General features: G+C 43.4%; 1 protein-coding gene across 1 annotated transcript in view; it reads right to left on the bottom strand.

Moving 5' to 3' along the window:
* Positions 1-456: 456 nt before the first annotated feature.
* Positions 457-19,474, bottom strand: part of LOC110508577 (protein Wnt-9a) — a 32,936-nt gene continuing 13,918 nt past the window's right edge. The window contains exons 2-4 of the mRNA XM_021589178.3: positions 7,595-7,854; positions 7,002-7,264; positions 457-4,607 (exon numbers count right to left, since the gene is read on the bottom strand). Coding sequence (XP_021444853.2) covers positions 4,116-4,607; positions 7,002-7,264; positions 7,595-7,854 — 1,015 coding nt within the window. The 3' untranslated portion in view covers positions 457-4,115. The remainder of the gene's footprint in view (positions 4,608-7,001; positions 7,265-7,594; positions 7,855-19,474) is intronic.

Genomic DNA, 19,474 nt, shown 5'->3' on the forward strand with positions numbered 1-19,474 from the left:
GAGGGTGCGTCTCCATGATGTATATGGCAATCCAACAGGAGTCGGTATCAGATTCTAATGAACACTTATCTCAACATGACGTAACACGTCGCAGACATGGCCTTTCTTGTCTGTGACATCCGTCCACGACTGGGAATGCACAGCGTTTTCCAACTGAGAGTGGCTCTAATAGCCGGATGTACTTGTCTTGAATTTGATGACGGGGGTGTGTACCTCTCCCTCTATTTAGCTCCACTACTCTTAATTAACCCCTTAAGTCTCCAGAACTCTGAACAGCTTGGAAATACTATTGCATATTGGAACCTACATCAACAAGTCGCTTCGAGTTATGGGTAGAAGGAAAGGTGGATTATTAGTGGTGTAGAACTTTTACTGTTTGCTTGCTTCGGCTTGGACCAAACTCCTCTTAGCAATGGCTATATAACCACTGGGTATGAATGAGACCAAACATTCACATAATTTAAAAATTCATTTATTATTTCAGGTTTTCTTGCCTTTGTTATACAAAGATGTTAAATAACTTAAATACATTCTTACCAGTCATTCGTGATCTGTTTATACCTACAAGCTATACACATGAGGTAGAGGACAATAATTTAGGTTCCCATAAGACATGAATAAGTGAACATGGACAAAGCTTTGCTGGTATAGTATTATCACAAAGAGGAATATATGTTTGTTTTGTTTATTTGGCAAGCACAGCACAAATCCTAAAACAAATGTACACAGTGAATGTGACCCTCTCATCAGAGTATACCAAAAGTTGAATGAGTTCACACCAATACCACTCTGCGTTTGGTCAGTGTGTTTATCTGCACAGAAGGTTATGTTACTTACGGGGTACAGACAGAACCCATACACCTCTCGCCAACCCCTCAAACAAACGGATCACGCTACAAATCGGAATGCTAGAAAAATACTTGCGCAGTACTGTGCGATGTCAATTACATAAAAGCACCCAGCTGATTATGATCTATTTAATTGCCTTTAGAATTGCCTTCAGATGTGTTGTATATAACAGTTGAAAAAGGAACGAGAAGTGTTAAGTTACTCAATTTGTAAGGATTTGTTTTGTGCTTAGGAACTGCAAATGTTAGAGTTATCTATAGAAACTGACTTTATAGAATACACTGCCTCTTGAAGCCTCCACCCCAAAGAAGCAAAACACTCATACAAGCCTAAAGGAGAAAAAAAACAGAGTAAAAAAAAACAGGTATATAAAATCAGTTTTGACTTTACGTTATTTACATTAAACACATGCTCATAAAATATCTCAAAATAATTTATCTTTCTTTTATTTTCACTTTTTCTACAAAATAGATTTTTATACATGATCCCACTGACAACTACACAGTGCAGAGCTATGAGTTCAAAAATAGAATATGAAGGACTAAGACAATGACAATTGAGAAACAACCGTTGCATCATGCCGTCCTTTGTCTTGAAAAAGAAAACGTGTGTGTGTGTGTATATGTACAGTATAAAACATACAAAATACATGCAAGGTGCATCCTGTATTCCTCTCGTCATGACTCTGTTGACCTTTTATATACGTTTAATAAATTACCACTGTAGAGAACCAGTCTTGTGCAGAGGAGTGCGTGTGTAGAATACGCTCACCAGAAGCTGTGGGAAGCAGGCATTTATGCTCAGGCTCCTTAGCAGAGCCATTATGGATTCCATGTAACGTGCAAAGTTCTATGTAGGTTTTGACCATTCGTTATTTGGCATGTTTGGAATCCAGCTCTAGAGGATGAACCAACCAACCTTCGCTAGGCTACACGCCCTTCTCAAAGCATGCTGCTTGTCCTTGATAAGTCACGGTGGGTTGAATCATATATCAATCATGTGAGTGTCACCGCTTCTAACGTAGCATGCCAATGCCCTCGAAAACAGCTCGGACCACAGCTATCTACTAATGTTTTTTTCACTTAATGATGATCACGTACAATCAAAAGTTTTCAGCAGCAATGTACTCCATGTTCATGATTTAGCCTTATGCATCCACTTAAATTTGACCACTTGCCTTTCCAGCATCAAACGTCTTGGTCCTAACCTCCTTATTGCTACCAACTTCCTCTTTACTTGCCTGTGAGATTTTACCATGTGCCTCACTCTTGTCTCTATACCACAGGAGAATAAACCACTGTTATTTACAACAAGCAAAAGGAAAACACAAACATATGCACTGTTTATACTCATAAATACAGGATCTTTAAATACTTTAAAAGGGGAAATGATAAAGGACTTCTGGGGCTTCAGTGCGTGAATGGGGCTATCTTACAATGTCGGGTTCCTCCCTCAGTAGTTCATTCTCACCCACCTGAAACAGGCAATGGTTGTATATCTAAAGGGAATCTAAGGATGACTTGGCATCTCATGAGTTATTGTGGGTGTTTAAGAGGGTTGGCTCTGCCTTTTCCGCCAGTCATTTGAAGCGTCACGCATCCAACATGACATTTTAGACATGCGCAACATAACAGTAACCTGCCAGAGAGAGAATTACTGTCAAATCAACACGAAAGGAGATTGTAACCTTTGCAGTCGTGGAGTTGTGGTAGCCACCCCCCAAAAACAATGGATAGACAATGCATAGGCATACAGCTAGAGCATACATTTGCTTTGTCGTCGCAAACACATTTTTGTCACCTTGTTGTTGCGAGCTTCAGCGGGACTATATCTGAAATACCAAATTTGCTTGAGGGTGTAACTGTGTAAGACATTTTTCCATTGGACCATACTGTTCATTTTTAATCTCCACCGTTAATACTTGAATGGGGGGGTGTAGAGAGAGGAAGGAAGGATATGAGAGAATAGTGTTATTATAGTATTATTACTAGCAAGATTTGCTTTTCTTTTTTTAAATAGAGGGCTAAGTACCAAGAAGCTGTTCTAGTTAGAGCTCTGTTCATCTGATTGGAAGATGCATTCTCCACTGGTCAGGCTGTTGTCACGGTGACAGCAGTAGACACTAAACTCAGGAAAGCAAGTCCATTCTCTCACTGAACTTTCATTACATACAGGTTTTCTTTTTTCTTTTTACCATCAGTCCAAATAAGATATAGTGGTTTCAGTTATTCCCTGAACATTAGTTGACTTCGCTCAAGGCCAAGAGTAGCCTAAAATGACTGGCAAATGTATTCACCAACAATTTCACTCTAGTGTAAAAGAATCAAAGACAAATGAGCGTGTTTTCTCTCCTCGTGAAGGAGTAGTCCCAAAGGGTCCATAAATGATCCACAGAGTGAGACAAAGGACACACATGTGCTGCTTTCCAAAGGGCCTTGTCAAAACAAAATAAAAAGCAGAAGAGAGCGAGAACACACAAACAACAAAGCATTTGTGTGGTTAGTGGTTTGTTGAAACATATTCAGATAAGTAGCAAGTGTATATAATATCATTATAATACAATTTAATTTATTTACATACATATGCATACACACAGTGTTGTGTGTGTGTGTAAATATGTGTGTGTAGAATTCATCTTACACCCTGTCTTCTTAACAGTTTCTGAATATGGTTACCATGATTGCCATATGAGTTGTAATTTGACCCACCTCTTCACCCTCACTCGCTAACACACACACACACACACACACATTTCTACATTGGGCAAGGCCCAAAAGCCAGTCTTTTACCATTACGGTCATTCTATTGGATCCTCATTAACAGCATGCTAGCCGGAGACAGCGGCCAAGTGCTGCTTTTTCTCACTGACACATCTGACTGCATGTTGAATAGGTGAGGTGGCCTTACTCCAAAGCTCTGCAACGAGAAAACACGAGACCCATGTTGACCCTGTTGTCAGACAAGGCCAATCTCCTCCTGCAACCCCAACCACCATTGGCTGGGGCCACAGGGTATTAAAACAAAACCCATAGAACAGAAAATCCCTCAAAGTGCTTATAAAGGTCCTCCATCTCCATCGTCTTGCTCTCTCCTCTGCCGCAGAACTATCGCTCTCTCTCTCTCTCTTTCTGACAGCCACAAGGGGGTTGAGTGAGAGTCAAACCTCTGTCCTAGAACACCATTCACCCCCCCTTCACCATCAACAACCACCCTCCACTTGCTGAGTCCGGTCAGAGGCAAGGGGCGAGCAGGAAGCTAAGACTGGGCTAACCTTTACAGGTGTAGACCTCTTCTCTCTGTGTACACTGCTTGCATTCGACGTAGCAGCACCAGCGCACCTGACACTGGCATGGCCGGGTCACCACGCGGCTCTGGGTGTTGTGGCCCCTGCCGCAGCATATGGCGTCGCAGTTCTTGTCCTTGTAGCACTTCCTGGCCGAGGTGCCCGGCGAGTACTTGCTGGGCCGGCAGAAGCTGGGCGAGTCCTCGATGTGGAGCAGGTCCATGGTGCGTGGGATCGGGTCGTTGCTGGGGCCCGTTGAGGGGTTCTGCTGCTGCTGGGGCCGGGCCTGGGAGATTTCCCCCTCCCCCGTGGCCTCGTTGGTGGAGCTGCCCACCTTCAGTGAGGTCTCGTAGCGCTGTTTCAGCTGCTTGCCGATCTCGTGGAAGGGCGAGAGCTGCCTCCAGCACGTCTGGACGGTGCAGGAGCCCGAGACGCCATGGCATTTGCAGGTGGTCTCCACCCCTGCTTTGATCACCTGGTGGTGGGAGAGGAGAGGGACATACAGTCAGCCGTCACAGGGCATCAAAGGGACTGCCTGAAATGACATAATATTAGCTTTGACCCATTTTGCACTTTGTATGGACAGCAAGGTTTCAAAGAAGAAGAAAATGACCTAGACTCCCCTGTAATTTCTGCAGCACAATGGGCCTATGTAGTAAGTCCCAATTTCATAAGAAATGTGTCCAATATGAAGCCTTTACGCACACAGAACATCAGTGTATTAAAATGTGATGAGAACAGAGGCCATGATTATCTGTTCTGTGTATACTCATACATACCACAGAGTTAGACGATCTAGAGCCTCTAATTATTGCTGATATATTGCCATTAACATAATACAACATTTACATGACAACAATGTCACATTGTTGTCACTCCCCGACCAAAGAATCTTAATAAAAAATGTGCTACACTATAAGCAATAGTTTCAAAGATAATGTTTGTGGGCGGGAAGGTGTCCATACGGACTGCTACGATAACACTCGGTAATAGAGTTTGATTAAAGTCATCATGGTTATTCCTAACAGTAAGTGGAGGACACGCTGAGAGGCACTTTTTCTGAAGAAAAGATCCATTGAGTTCCTCGGCCATGGGAAAGAAGGAGACAGAAGACTCAGACCCTGGCCCCTGTTCTTGGTTTGTTTTAAGGTATGTGGGAGTCAAAAACCCCCAAGGTCCATCTCTTTCACCAGGCCAACTTCATAACTCTACTGTTTCGATTCAAGTAGGGGGGGGGGGGGACTTTAGGCTAGCAAGTGTAAAGCTAAACAAAACCATTTTTTACGTCAACTATGTTGAGGCCTGAAGATTTCTCATAATACATATAACGGGATCTACCCAACAGACGACACGGAATGTGGACTCGAGTTGAACTTGAGAGAACACCTCTGACCATTAATGCTCGACCAACTTTAACTTGTGGGGGTGTGAACGGGTGTGTTTAAGGCTCCTTGTTTGGCCAAATACAGCACTGCACTGAATAGTACACGTTGCGACGTTGCTTGAAATCTCTGTGGCTGGGAATGGTTCATTTGTGTACAGCTCAGTCAGCATCGGCCGACCACAACGTTAAATTAAAGGTTATGTGTTAAAATCCATAACGTGTATTCTCCAGAGGAGGCCTGGAGTGGACAGACGGTCTCTCTCCAGTTCTGTTCTCACACACTGGGAAACAGATGGGGGAATACGAAATAAGTGCTGCATTATTCGCCGCACTTGCAGTTTAGTTCAGGGAAATGTGAAGTGTCAGCTTTAATTGTTCTAGGGATTCCAAAGGCTGGCACATTCCAAGATTTGTGCTTCATATGGGACGTAGTACACCTCACTAAATCTGAAAATAAGAAAAAACCTGGACCAAAACAGTGTTGTAAATCTTTTATCACAAATAAAAGAACCTGAGAATGGATTTGGAGAGCCAGGCTGAAAAGGAAGAGCACACACCACGGGTCTTCGGGGAGAGGTTTGTGTCTGTTAACATTTGGGGAAGTGTGCTTCTGCTATAATTTATATTCATGCTTAAAATTAAAATGGCTACAATAGGAGAAAATCTGAGTCAAGGTAGCGGCTGCCAGGACCTTGGGTTTGCTTTGGCTTGACATTTTAACACCATTCTCTCTTCTTTTTGATTTTACTATTAAAATCACATCCAAGCCAGGGGGAGAAAAAAAAACTCGCTCCCTCACCTCAAACAATTGTCGAATCTCGCTAAGGCACAAACAAAGGCAATTAAAATCTCTAATTTGAGAGGGAAAAACCAAAGTTTGATTAACGTGTGGCCTCTGACTTTAAGCAGTCAATTTAAGTGATTTAGGCTGGCCTTTCATCTCACCATTAAGTGAGATGCTTGAGGATCTGTAGTATTTGTTTAATAACCACAGCATGTGGGTAAACGATTCTCTGTCGACCATGGGAACATAGCTGTAAAAACTCTTGTCATTGTTATTCCTCTCGTGGTCACATTAAATTCCTCTCTGGTCATTTTCACTGGTTCTGGTCATTTTGCTGTGTCTTTAGAGACTGAGGTAAATTTGGAGAACAATAATTTACCAACCCTACATTATATAGTTGTCTGTAGGAGATTCAGAAAATATTCACCCTAGAATACACCCACGGATCTTAACCATCTCAAGACAGGACAACATAGGCCTACGTCCTTAAAGTAGCTGTACAGGGAAAAGGTATAGCAAACTACACTGTCAGTCAGTCAATCAATCAATCAACCAGCCAACCCAAAAATATTCATTGTTTTTGTTTTACAGGAAAAGTTGTGACAAAAGGGCTGTTAGCGAGATACACTAATTACTGTATCCCATAATTCAACAAGATGAAATGTACCACGTCATCCAACACGGCTCCCCTCCACACTCACCTTCATGCCCACGTTAGTGTTGTGCATGTCCACGCGGGCACGCAGGTCCTTGTTGGAGCGTTTGCCCAGGAAGTCCTTGACAAACTTGTTGCTGTACTTCAGGTTGTCACCACAGCCGCCCCACTGCCAGGCCTTGCGGTTCTCCAGGTCTGGGGCTTCATCGCAGGTGCAACGCTCCATCCGCCCGGCGCTACACGCCTTGGCCATGGCGTGAGTCAGGCCTGCTGAGGAGACGGCATACAGGAAGGCTGTCTCCTTAAAACCTGGAGTAAGGTGTGGAGCAAGAGGAAGGATATCAGCTCCCAGCTTCCTAATGGACACTCAAAATGAGCAATTGAAAGTTGCCATTATTGGGAAAATACACTTCAGCTTTCTACTGTACTATCTACTATGACCTCTCTCTACTGTACTATCTACTATGGCCTCTCTACTGTACAATCTACTATGGCCTCTCTCTACTGTACTATCTACTATGGAATTACAAAAATGTATCTCCACCTCCACCCATGAACGTCAGAAACCAGTTATCTGTAAGTTGAAAACATATTACATTTATACTTCTATATGACGTTGGAATGCTTTACTTTCCCTACCTCTTTTCAAAAGGTTGGCTCTGTAGCGCCCCTCTAAGGTGCAGTTCCACCTCTCAAAGCGGAACTGGTACTGGCACTCCAGGGCACTCATGCTGATGGCTTCCATGAGGGTCTCGGCCACGCCCGGGTCTCGTCGACACATCCGCCGCTGTTTCTTCTCCAGTTTGAGCCGGTCGCACAGCTTGTAGTGGGCCCTTCCCACGTTCTCCTCAGGTTGAGAGCTCAGCGGTAGAATGGACAGGGGTTCATTACCTGTCAATCTGGGGAGAGAAATAGACACCCCTTAGCTACTGTCAAATGCTGCTGCTGCAGTACCCAAAGATCTACCTAAGGCTTATTACAGGCATTACCTGTCAATCTGGAGTTGAGGAGGGGAGATGTTGTACTGTAACACACTGTTTGGAGGGTTCGGAGAATGAAAAATAATTTATGGGAACACTCAGTCAGTACAGTGGACTGAGGATATGAGGAAATGGTATGCTAAGTCCCAAACATAGAACGCTGACCTTTATGGTCTAAGTCAGAGCTGGTTAATGTTCGAGGGAATTTGGCTGCAATTGTTTGAAGGTTGCAATCGACTTAATGGTTAATGTGCAGGGGACTGCAACGCTTTCTAGAGATTGAGATCAACATTCACCATATGTGAGGTGAGTCTGGGCCTCCCGAGTGGCGGAATGGTCTAAGGCACTGCATTGCAGTGGTTGAGGCATCACTACCGACCCGGGTTCGGTCCCAGGCTGTGTCACAGCAGGCCGTGACCGGGAGACCCATGAGGCGGCGCACAATTGGCCCAACATTGTTTGTGTTAGGGGAGGGTTTGGCCGGACGGGATTTTCCTCCTATTGTGCTCTAGCGACTCCTTGTGGTGGGGTGAGTGCCTGCAAGCTGACCTCAGTCACCAGCTGGATGGACACATTGGTGTGGCTGGCTCCTGGGTTAAGCGAGCAGTGCGGCTGGGTGGTGTTTTGGAGGACGTGTGGCTCTCAACATTTGCCTCTCCCGAGTTCTTAGGGGAGTTGCAGCAAACAAACTACCAATTGGGGAGAAAAAGGGGTAAAAGTTAAACAAATATATTTAAAAAATAAAAGGATAGGCGTGGCTATGTATATAGCACATTCTCAGAAGGTGAAGAGCGTTCTGTGCTGATTTGTCTCTTTTAGGGTAGCTACCAATAAGGTTGCTTGTCATAGCATCGCTGGCTAGACAGCTAGCTAAATTGACACAGGTTGGTTGAAGAACATGCGTTTGTAAATTCACTCAAGGGTGTCAGAGTGAGGTCAGAGTGCGCTCTGGGCATTCGTAATTTCAGAGCGCTGTCAGATTGTCCATTAGTAAATTCAGCGTGTTTCGCTCTGAGTTTTCAGAGTACACACTGGACGTTCTGGCGGAGTAGGGTTGATTTGAACGTACTGACCTCAAAACGGAAGTCAAACACCCAAGCTAATTGGCTAAAGTTGGCTAGCTTCCTAGCTAATTCCAGACACAAATGAGAACACCTCACTCTGAACATTTTACTTGCCATACAGAGCTGGTTAGAGTGTTAGTGACTGTAACTGTGTATTTTAAGTAAGCATGAGACCCATGAGACCCATTTTTTTTTGCCAGTACAGAGCGTTCAGATGATATGACAGATTTAAAACAATGGTCCCACACATTCAATTTGTCCGTCACATCACAAGCATGCTAAACAGTAGCCAAACCAACAGATACAGTGGGGCAAAAAAGTATTTAGTCAGCCACCAATTGTGCAAGTTCTCCCACTTAAAAAGATGAGAGAGGCCTGTAATTTTCATCATAGGTACACTTCAACTATGACAGACAAAATTAGAAATGAATTTATTTGCAAATTATGGTGGAAAATAACTATTTGGTCACCTACAAACAAGCAAGATTTCTGGCTCTCACAGACCTGTAACTTATTCTTTAAGAAGTCTTTACTCGTTACCTGTATTAATGGCACCTGTTTGAACTTGTTATCAGTATAAAAGACACCCGTCCACAACCTCAAACAGTCACACTCCAAACTCCACTATGGCCAAGACCAAAGAGCTGTCAAAGGACACCAGAAACAAAATTGTACACCTGCACCAGGCTGTGAAGACTGAATCTGCAATAGGTAAGCAGCTTGGTTTGAAGAAATCAACTGTGGGAGCAATTATTAGGAAATGGAAGACATACAAGACCACTGATAATCTCCCTCGATCTGGGGCTCCATGCAAGATCTCACCCTGTGGGGTCAAAATGATCACAAGAAAGGTGAGCAAAAATCCCAGAACCACACGGGGGGACCTAGTGAATGACCTGCAGAGAGCTGGGACCAAAGTAACAAAGCCTACCATCAGTAACACACTACCGCCACTACCGCCATCGATAAGAAACATTACTGTGCAGCCGTATTCATTGATCTGGCCAAGGCTTTCGACTCTGTCAATCACCACATCCTCATCGGCAGACTCAACAGCCTTGGTTTCTCAAATGATTGCCTCGCCTGGTTCACCAACTACTTCTCTGATAGAGTTCAGTGTGTCAAATCGGAGGGTCTGTTGTCCGGACCTCTGGCAGTCTCTATGGGGGTGCCACAGGGTTCAATTCTTGGACCGACTCTCTTCTCTGTATACATCAATGAGGTCGCTCTTGCTGCTGGTGAGTCTCTGATCCACCTCTACGCAGACGACACCATTCTGTATACTTCCGGCCCTTCTTTGGACACTGTGTTAACAACCCTCCAGGCAAGCTTCAATGCCATACAACTCTCCTTCCGTGGCCTCCAATTGCTCTTAAATAAAAGTAAAACTAAATGCATGCTCTTCAACCGATCGCTACCTGCACCTACCCGCCTGTCCAACATCACTACTCTGGACGGCTCTGACTTAGAATACGTGGACAACTACAAATACTTAGGTGTCTGGTTAGACTGTAAACTCTCCTTCCAGACCCATATCAAACATCTCCAATCCAAAGTTAAATCTAGAATTGGCTTCCTATTTCGCAACAAAGCATCCTTCACTCATGCTGCCAAACATACCCTTGTAAAACTGACCATCCTACCAATCCTCGACTTTGGCGATGTCATTTACAAAATAGCCTCCAATACCCTACTCAACAAATTGGATGCAGTCTATCACAGTGCAATCAGTTTTGTCACCAAAGCCCCATATACTACCCACCATTGCGACCTGTACGCTCTCGTTGGCTGGCCCTCGCTTCATACTCGTCGCCAAACCCACTGGCTCCATGTCATCTACAAGACCCTGCTAGGTAAAGTCCCCCCTTATCTCAGCTCGCTGGTCACCATAGCATCTCCCACCTGTAGCACACACTCCAGCAGGTATATCTCTCTAGTCACCCCCAAAACCAATTCTTTCTTTGGCCGCCTCTCTTTCCAGTTCTCTGCTGCCAATGACTGGAACAAACTACAAAAATCTCTGAAACTGGAAACACTTATCTCCCTCACTAGCTTTAAGCACCAACTGTCAGAGCAGCTCACAGATTACTGCACCTGTACATAGCCCACCTATAATTTAGCCCAAACAACTACCTCTTTCCCAACTGTATTTAATTTATTTATTTATTTTGCTCCTTTGCACCCCATTATTTTTATTTCTACTTTGCACATTCTTCCATTGCAAAACTACCATTCCAGTGTTTTACTTGCTATATTGTATTTACCTTGCCACCATGGCCTTTTTTGCCTTTACCTCCCTTCTCACCTCATTTGCTCACATTGTATATAGACTTGTTTATACTGTATTATTGACTGTATGTTTGTTTTACTCCATGTGTAACTCTGTGTCGTTGTATATGTCGAACTGCTTTGCTTTATCTTGGCCAGGTCGCAATTGTAAATGAGAACTTTTTCTCAACTTGCCTACCTGGTTAAATAAAGGTAAAATAAAAATAAATAAAAAAACTACGCCGCCAGGGACTCAAATCCTGCAGTGCCAGACGTGTCCCCCTGCTTAAGCCAGTACATGTCCAGGCCCGTCTGAAGTTTGCTAGAAAGCATTTGGATGATCCAGAAGAAGATTGGGAGAATGTCATATGGTCAGATGAAACCAAAATATAACTTTTTTGGTAAAAACTCAACTCGTTGTGTTTGGAGGACAAAGAATGCTGAGTTGCATCCAAAGAACACCATACCTACTGTGAAGCATGGGGGTGGAAACAGCATGCTTTGGGGCTGTTTTTCTGCAAAGGGACCAGGACGACTGATCCGTATAAAGGAAAGAATGAATGGGGCCATGTATTGTGAGATTTTGAGTGAAAACCTCCTTCCATCAGCAAGGGCATTGAAGATGAAACGTGGCTGGGTCTTTCAGCATGACTATGATCCCAAACACACTGCCCGGGCAACGAACAAGTGGCTTCGTAAGAAGCATTTCAAGGTCCTGGAGTGGCCTAGCCAGTCTCCAGATCTCAACCCCATAGAAAATCTTTGGAGGGAGTTGAAAGTCCGTGTTGTCCAGCAACAGCCCCAAAACATCACTGCTCTAGAGGAGATCTGCATGGAGGATTGGGCCAAAATACCAGCAACAGTGTGTGAAAACCTTGTGAAGACTTACAGAAAACGTTTGACCTCTGTCATTGCCAACAAAGGGTATATAACAAAGTATTGAGATAAACTTTTGTTATTGACCAAATACTTATTTTCCACCATAATTTGCAAATAAATTCATTAAAAATCCTACAATGTGATTTTCTGGATTTTTTTTTCTAATTTTGTCTGTCATAGTTTAAGTGTACCTATGATGAAAATTATGAATGAAATCTCATCTTTTTAAGTGGGAGAACTTGCACAATTGGTGGCTGACTAAATACTTTTTTGCCCCACTGTACATTGCTTAATATTTATATCATATCCCGGGGACTACTGACCGTCACTCACGGGGACCAGCGGTGTTTAGATGTAAACATGATCACACAGCAGGCTTTACACTCATTATAGAATCCCCATACAAACTTCCAGTATTCAGGACCCTGAAGCTGCAATTCATTTGAAATATAATGAGTATAAGCTTAGTTTCTAAACACGGTATAGGAGGAGAACATGTGGTAGAGTTGCACTCCTTTCGACAGTTTATTTAAAGGAAGTGTATATAAAACACACAAGCTAGCACCGGGTCTGCCACATAGCTGGCAAAACCCTCCCTGACCAACTAGTGTTCTGAGGTTGCGATGGATGGGGAAAGCAGAAGCATTACTTTCACAAAAACACGCAGGGGACATGACTGTCAGTCAGCCTGTGACCATTTTGGTCACACCATCTGACAGGATTGGCAGGGTAGTTGCTCATTATGTGCAATTTCAGGGCCTCTTTTTACGCTGTTAAAGTAAAAGAGAAGAATACATGGATTTACAGAAGAACTCACAAACACATTCCTGCAACGGGCCCGGGCACATAACGCCATTACTGAAAGAGTTTGATGCCTTTTAAGTGTCAACATTTCCCTGCTAATATTGACACCAGCTAACAATCTGAGGTTGTCCTGACAACAACCGTAAACAAGGGATAAACATATTAGATGTACTCTGGAGGTGACAATGGGAGGTTGTTTCTTCTTCTCTCCTCTATATATCTGAACTGCTCTGCTCAGTGCCACACGGTGACCTGTCTCTGGCCTCTGCCATCAAAATGTTGACATTTATGTTGTTGAGCTTAAGTGAACATCCCTTCTATCAATCTTGATAAAATAGGGGAAGTTTACTTTATCTGACTGCTTTAGCATGTTATCAGGAGAGCTGAGGAGGAGAGGATCCTAGTTTAATTGTCATGTCTAAGTGAATCCTGCTGTGTCTCATTCACAAAACAAAGCTCTGATTATGCCATGTTCAATGAGAGGCCCATGCAGCTCTCACCAGTCACATGGCCAGAACAGGAAGTGATAGCTAGTCTAATAAGTAACTATGAACCGAACAGTAACTTTTCAGTGAGGAAAGATTCAGGCCAGGTCTGCAAGAGTAGGACACAAGCTAATGAGAGAGAGAGTGAACAAGACACAGCCAGCCAGTCAGACACTGTTAGCATTTAGCTAGCGTGTTACTGCTGCCAATGAACCAGAAACCTATTCAATTCCATTTCCAGCCCATGAGTCATTTGGGTACAACTATTAACCAAATCACAGCCATAGAGCTTCCTTCCAGATGTCCCAGGCATGGACCGTGTTGCAGTGAATGTGAACGCTGATTGATTCACTGTCTGTACCTCAAGAGAGTTACTGTGTACTTCTCCCGTCTGTGTACTTCTCTAGTCAATGGTGCTACACGTTCACTTACGACCTAATTTGTCTTCTGTCACCATTCAGAGCCAAACGGCCTCACTGAAGAGGTCACAGAGGTCATATTACAGAGAGAGAGAGACATCTTTTAGATCTGATAATAACTGATTGTGAAGTGTTTATCCTGATCCAAGATGGCAGCGTACCTTTAGGGAGATATTGTGTTGGATATAAACAGTTCTTTTTCACACATTGTATCGCCGGAAATGACTGGTAATGACTGGTAAAGGCATCCAGATTATAGATTTGTCTTCGGTGAAGGGAAACGTTTCTGCGGAATAGGTCATCCAGAGGGATGGTAAATATGTTTTTGGGGTACGGGATGTCATCTTTAGGGAGGGAAGATCAATGCGTAACATTACAGTCAAATGGCTCGTCTCTCTTTTTTGCCTTTCCTAGCTTGTCTGACTACTATAGATTTCTTAAATGGAAACCTGGCAAGCTGTGTCTTGACAGAAATTGTTCTCCTGTCTGGCTTTAGGGAGGAAAAAAGCTCAAATACATTGTAGGGTACTCTGGTCTGACTGTCACATTCTGCACTGTATGTATAGAGACACTCCATACATACAAATGCTATATTTATCCATCTTAATTGTTATTCCTTTTGATACTATGTGTATCCAATATGTATACAACACCGTGAGGAGAAAAAGAAGGAACTCAAGAGCAAATTGTACCAGTTGACGAACTGTTAGAATCGTGATTGACGAACTGTTGTAATCGTGACTGACAACATTTCCGCAACATTTCTGCTGTGGGCTGAGGCTCAGTATTTGATTGATTGCAACACCATTTAGAGTACCTGGCTAATTAATTTCGACATGTCATCAGGAGAGCCAAGATAATGTAAACTCCAGCCGTGATAAACTCAAGTCCTATGATTGATGCCTGAAATGCAATAACATACAAACTTAACTGAATGTAGATATCGCTGGGGAAATTAAATCAGCAACGTTACCCAGGAGATGCAAAGTGGAACAGATTGTTTGTGAAGCTTGGCAGCCACAGTAAATGAAGCATTTATTTTTTTTGTATGATTTAAAATTCCTAGAGATTTTACAGTTGTATGAATCATGCTTCCGAAGAATGTAAGAGGAATAGAAACAGCAACCGGGGGCTGAAATATAGTCTATGCGTTGTATAGTACGCAACGATTCAATTATGTTAGGTACATTTGTTGCTAATGGCATAACTCTAGAATGTTTACTACCTGTTGCACTAAATATACATAGGCGTGCCATTATTATCAATAACAACAGTGGTGAAACTCCCACGGACAAAAAGGTTGTCTTAATTTTCCTGAATCCTATCACCATCGCGTGTTACATTCCTCAACCACTACTGTCACTATCACCATCTCCTTAGTGTTACCTCTCCATAGATCACAGATGGCTGCCTGTCTGGCCCTCCAAAACAAATAAAGTCAAATAAAATGCAATTTCTCAAAAGTGTCTTTGTGCTGCGACGTCTGTCTGAGGCAAAAAAAAGATACTCTGAAGCTGGAGGGAGGCCAGAGACAACATTAATCTTTTGGACTACTGCTCTGCTGTTACTGACTTCCATTTTTTGTTGTTGCCAGTTACCAAGAAGGCTGGGGGGCAAAGTGTGGATAGGAGGAGAAATATCAGAGAATGGAGAAACACTTCTTCAGGTCTCGGGAGAATAAGCTACTGTGGCTCCATTCGTGTGCATGTTTCCGCTCTGTGGCAGACTAGTGTATAGTCAAATGATATCACAGATGTGCTTTAATTCCAGTTTCCTCCGTCTTCTAAAGGATTTCTTATATCTAGCTGTGAGGCTGTATTTTAAAGGTTTTACTTTTTGGGCTTTTAGAACACTGACGGAAATTATTATTTTACTTCTTAAAGCTATCCTAAATATGCACAATGGTAGTTCTAGTGCTTTGATTAATTGTGCCATTGCATATTTCCTAACAAGCACATTTGACGAAGTGTAAGACGAAGAAGGAGAACACAAAAAAATACAGGTAAACTAGCTAGCTGGTACTGGGTCCCTAAAGATCACTTTACCGCCATAACGTGACCAAAAAGAAACCCAACGTCACACATACTTGGACAATGCTGAGCAGAACCCAGTGTCACACACTCAACAGGACCACTGCTGGCTTCTGCAGAGCGAACTAATCTAATTAAACTCACTAAGAGCAAAGGATGGAATCAAAAGGAGAGTACGGTGCACATCTTTGGTCAAAAAGTATTTATTCTAAATCCATTTTGGACACAGGACCTCATAGCTTCTGATTAGGAATAATGGAAAGCCTAACCACAATGCCTTAATCACTATGGTCCTGAAACATGTGCAAACTACAGTGTGTACAGTACATGTTGACAGTTAAGGCATATGAACTAAAGGGAGTATAGGTTGCAGGGTACGGAGCTACTGCTAGGTCTATGTCTTACACATTAGAATGTAAGAGCATGTAGACCTGTGTTTTTCTATCATGAAGCGTTTTAGGAGGCTGTTTTTGTTTGAGGTGTTGGCACAGCAACACACATGGAACATAACACCAACAGAGACATAATAAAGTTCACTATTATCCTACGTGAGGTAGGATTCTTACTGCTGTTTTCTCAGCTTGGCTTTTTAAACTCACTCACTCACACACTCACACACAGACATCATCGGCCCGAGACTTCAAAGGAGAATAATCTCACTCATTGCCTTGCCTTTCCCCTCCCTGCATGCACCTTTCACTGGGTAAACGAACGGACGGAGTTTGTTTAGGCATTTTTCTCCACCTGTCAACGCTTCCCATTGCCCGGGACATTTACTTCATATAAATGTTTCAATGCACAGAATGGCAGAGTGAAAACGACTCAAATCATCAAATCAAATAAACGTTAATTGGTCACATATACAGATTTGCAGACGTTATCGCAGGTGCAGCGGAATGCTCCAGAATGAGCAAAGTCTGAGTTAGGAATATAAATACACATACACTATATACAAAAGTATGTTCACACACATTCAAATTTGTGGATTTGGCTCTTTCAGCCACACCTGTTGCTGATAGGTGTATAAATCAAGCACACAGCCATGCAATCTCCATAGGAAACATTGGCATGTGGAATGGCCATACTGAAGACCTCAGTGACTTTCAACTGCCACCGTCATTAGACCGCCACCTTTCCAATTTCTGCCCTGCTAGAGCTGCCCTGGTTAGCTGTAAGTGCTGTTATTGTGAAGTGGAAACTTCTAGGAGCAACAACAGCTGAGGCGCAAAGTGGTAGACCACACAAGCTCACAGAACGGGACCGCTGAGTGCTGAAGTGCACCGCTGAGTGCAAACTACCTCTGGAAGCAACGTCAGCATAAGGACTGTTCGTCGGGGGCCAAGAAACACGAGCAATGGACATTAGACCGATGGAAATCCGTCCATTGGTCTGATGAGTCCAAATTTGAGATTTTTGGTTCCAACTGCCGTGTCTTTGTGAGACGCGGAGTAGGTGAACAGATGATCTCTGTATGTGTAGGGGGTGCTTTGCTGGTGACACTGTCAGTGATTTATATTGAATTCAAGGCACACATAAACAGCATGGCTACCACAGCATTCTGCAGTGATACGCCATCCCATCTGGTTTGCGCTTAGTGGGACTATCATTTGTTTTTCAACAGGATAATGACCCAATACACCTCCAGGCTGTGTAAGGCTATTTGACCAAGAAGGAGAGTGATGGAGGGCTGCATCAGATGACCTGGCCTCCACAATCACCCAACCTCAACCCAATTGAGATGGTTTGGGATGAGTTGGACCGCAAAGTGAAGGAAAAGCAACCAACAAGTGCTCAGCATATGTGGGAACTCCTTCAAGACTGTTGGAAAAGCCTTCCAGGTGAAGCTGGCTGAAAGAATGCCAAGAGTGTGCAAAGCATTTTGTTGACGTTGAGGGTGAGGTTATTTTCCTGGCACCACTCAGCCAGGGCTCTCACCTCCTCCCTGTAGTCTGTCTCATCATTGTTGGTAATCAGGCCTACCACTGTTGTGTCACTTAGAGATGAGCTTGGGGGGCAGGCACTATGGTGTTGAAGGCTGAGCTGATAAGTTCTAATCGTCACCATGGGAACAACATCCTCTATGCTCTTCCTGAAGAACCCAGTCACCAAGTCATTGTATACGCTGATACTATTCTCAGAGGCGACCTGGAACATTTCCCAGTCCACGTGATAAAAACAACCTTGAGGCATAGATTACAATTGGTCAGCTCAACATTGAACAGTCCTTACCACGGGTGCTTACTGTTTAAGTTTCTGCCTATAGGTGGGGAAGAACCAAATGGAGTCGTGATCTGATTTGCTGAAGGGAGAGTAGGGGAGGGCCTTGTACCTGTCCCGGAAGGGTGAGTAGCAATGATCAAGAGTTTGTTATGTCCGGGTAACACAGGATCAGAATTTGTTGATCAAATTTCGCTAAAGTTTCCTCCTATTTTCTTTATTAAAGTCCCCAGCTACAATAAATGCGGCCTCAGGATATGCTGTTTCCAGTTTGCACATAGTCCATTGTAGTTCCTTGAGAGCCATCGCAGTGTCGGCTGGGGGAAAAGTATATCGGGTAATGATGGTGAGGTATTCCAGAGGTATTCCAGATTGGGAGAACAAAAGGAACAAAAACAAAAAAATACTGGGAGCTAGAAACAGGGCGACCGTGTCTGTCGGTGACATCTTATTGACTCATTGCTGTAACGCTCGTCGAAATGGGTAGACCAAGGCGCAGCGTGATTTGAGTTCATCATCATTTTTTTAAATGTGAACCAGCAACAAAACAAAAAAGAGAAACAAAGAACCGAACGTACAGCCTTGTAGGGCTCAAAAGCAACAATACAAAAACAAGATGCCACAAACAACAGGTGGGAAAAGGCTGCCTAAATATGATCCCCAATCAGAGACAATGATAGACAGCTGCCTCTGATTGCGAACCATACCAGGCCAACATAGAAATACAAAAACTAGACTACACATAGAAATAATAAACTAGAACACCCCCCAGTCACGCCCTGACCCAGTCCACCATAGAAAATAAAGGCTTTCTGTGGTCAGGACGTGACGATTACGCAGGGTGTGTTTGTGTGTGTGTGTATTTGTGTGTGTGTAGCCACACAGCCCTGGGTCCCTGGTGGAAATAATGTATTCAAACTAAACGTTGCCGTCATCACCCTTCTGTGTTCATGTCAGAGCCCCTACCATGACCCTGGCCTGCACTGCCGCTGCACTGGTTAATATTATGGCTGTTAATGTCGCCCTTCATCTGGGGTTTATAAAGGGTTTTTGAAAGTTTATTATGGGTTACATGTGAAGGGGTAGTATAAGAACATTCAATCACTTATTAGCAGCTTGATAATCCTTGATATCACATCATCTTTGGCCTAATATAATTGCTCATCTTAATGAGTATGTAATCACTAGGGACGTCAACGTTAATGTGTTAATGCATTACATATTTATTGCTGTTTGTTTTGTTGACGCCATTAATTGCCTCCATTTCTTCGCTGCATGGAAATTTTTAAGTACAGAACACAACAAGGCACACAGCTACAAACAAGGCTAGTCCCTTTCTATCGCTGGAGACCGTGTGCTTCTAGCTAAAATCC

Source organism: Oncorhynchus mykiss, chromosome 28 (genome assembly GCF_057628025.1).
Source record: "Oncorhynchus mykiss isolate SJ-2025 chromosome 28, ASM5762802v1, whole genome shotgun sequence".
Classification (NCBI taxonomy): domain Eukaryota; kingdom Metazoa; phylum Chordata; class Actinopteri; order Salmoniformes; family Salmonidae; genus Oncorhynchus; species Oncorhynchus mykiss.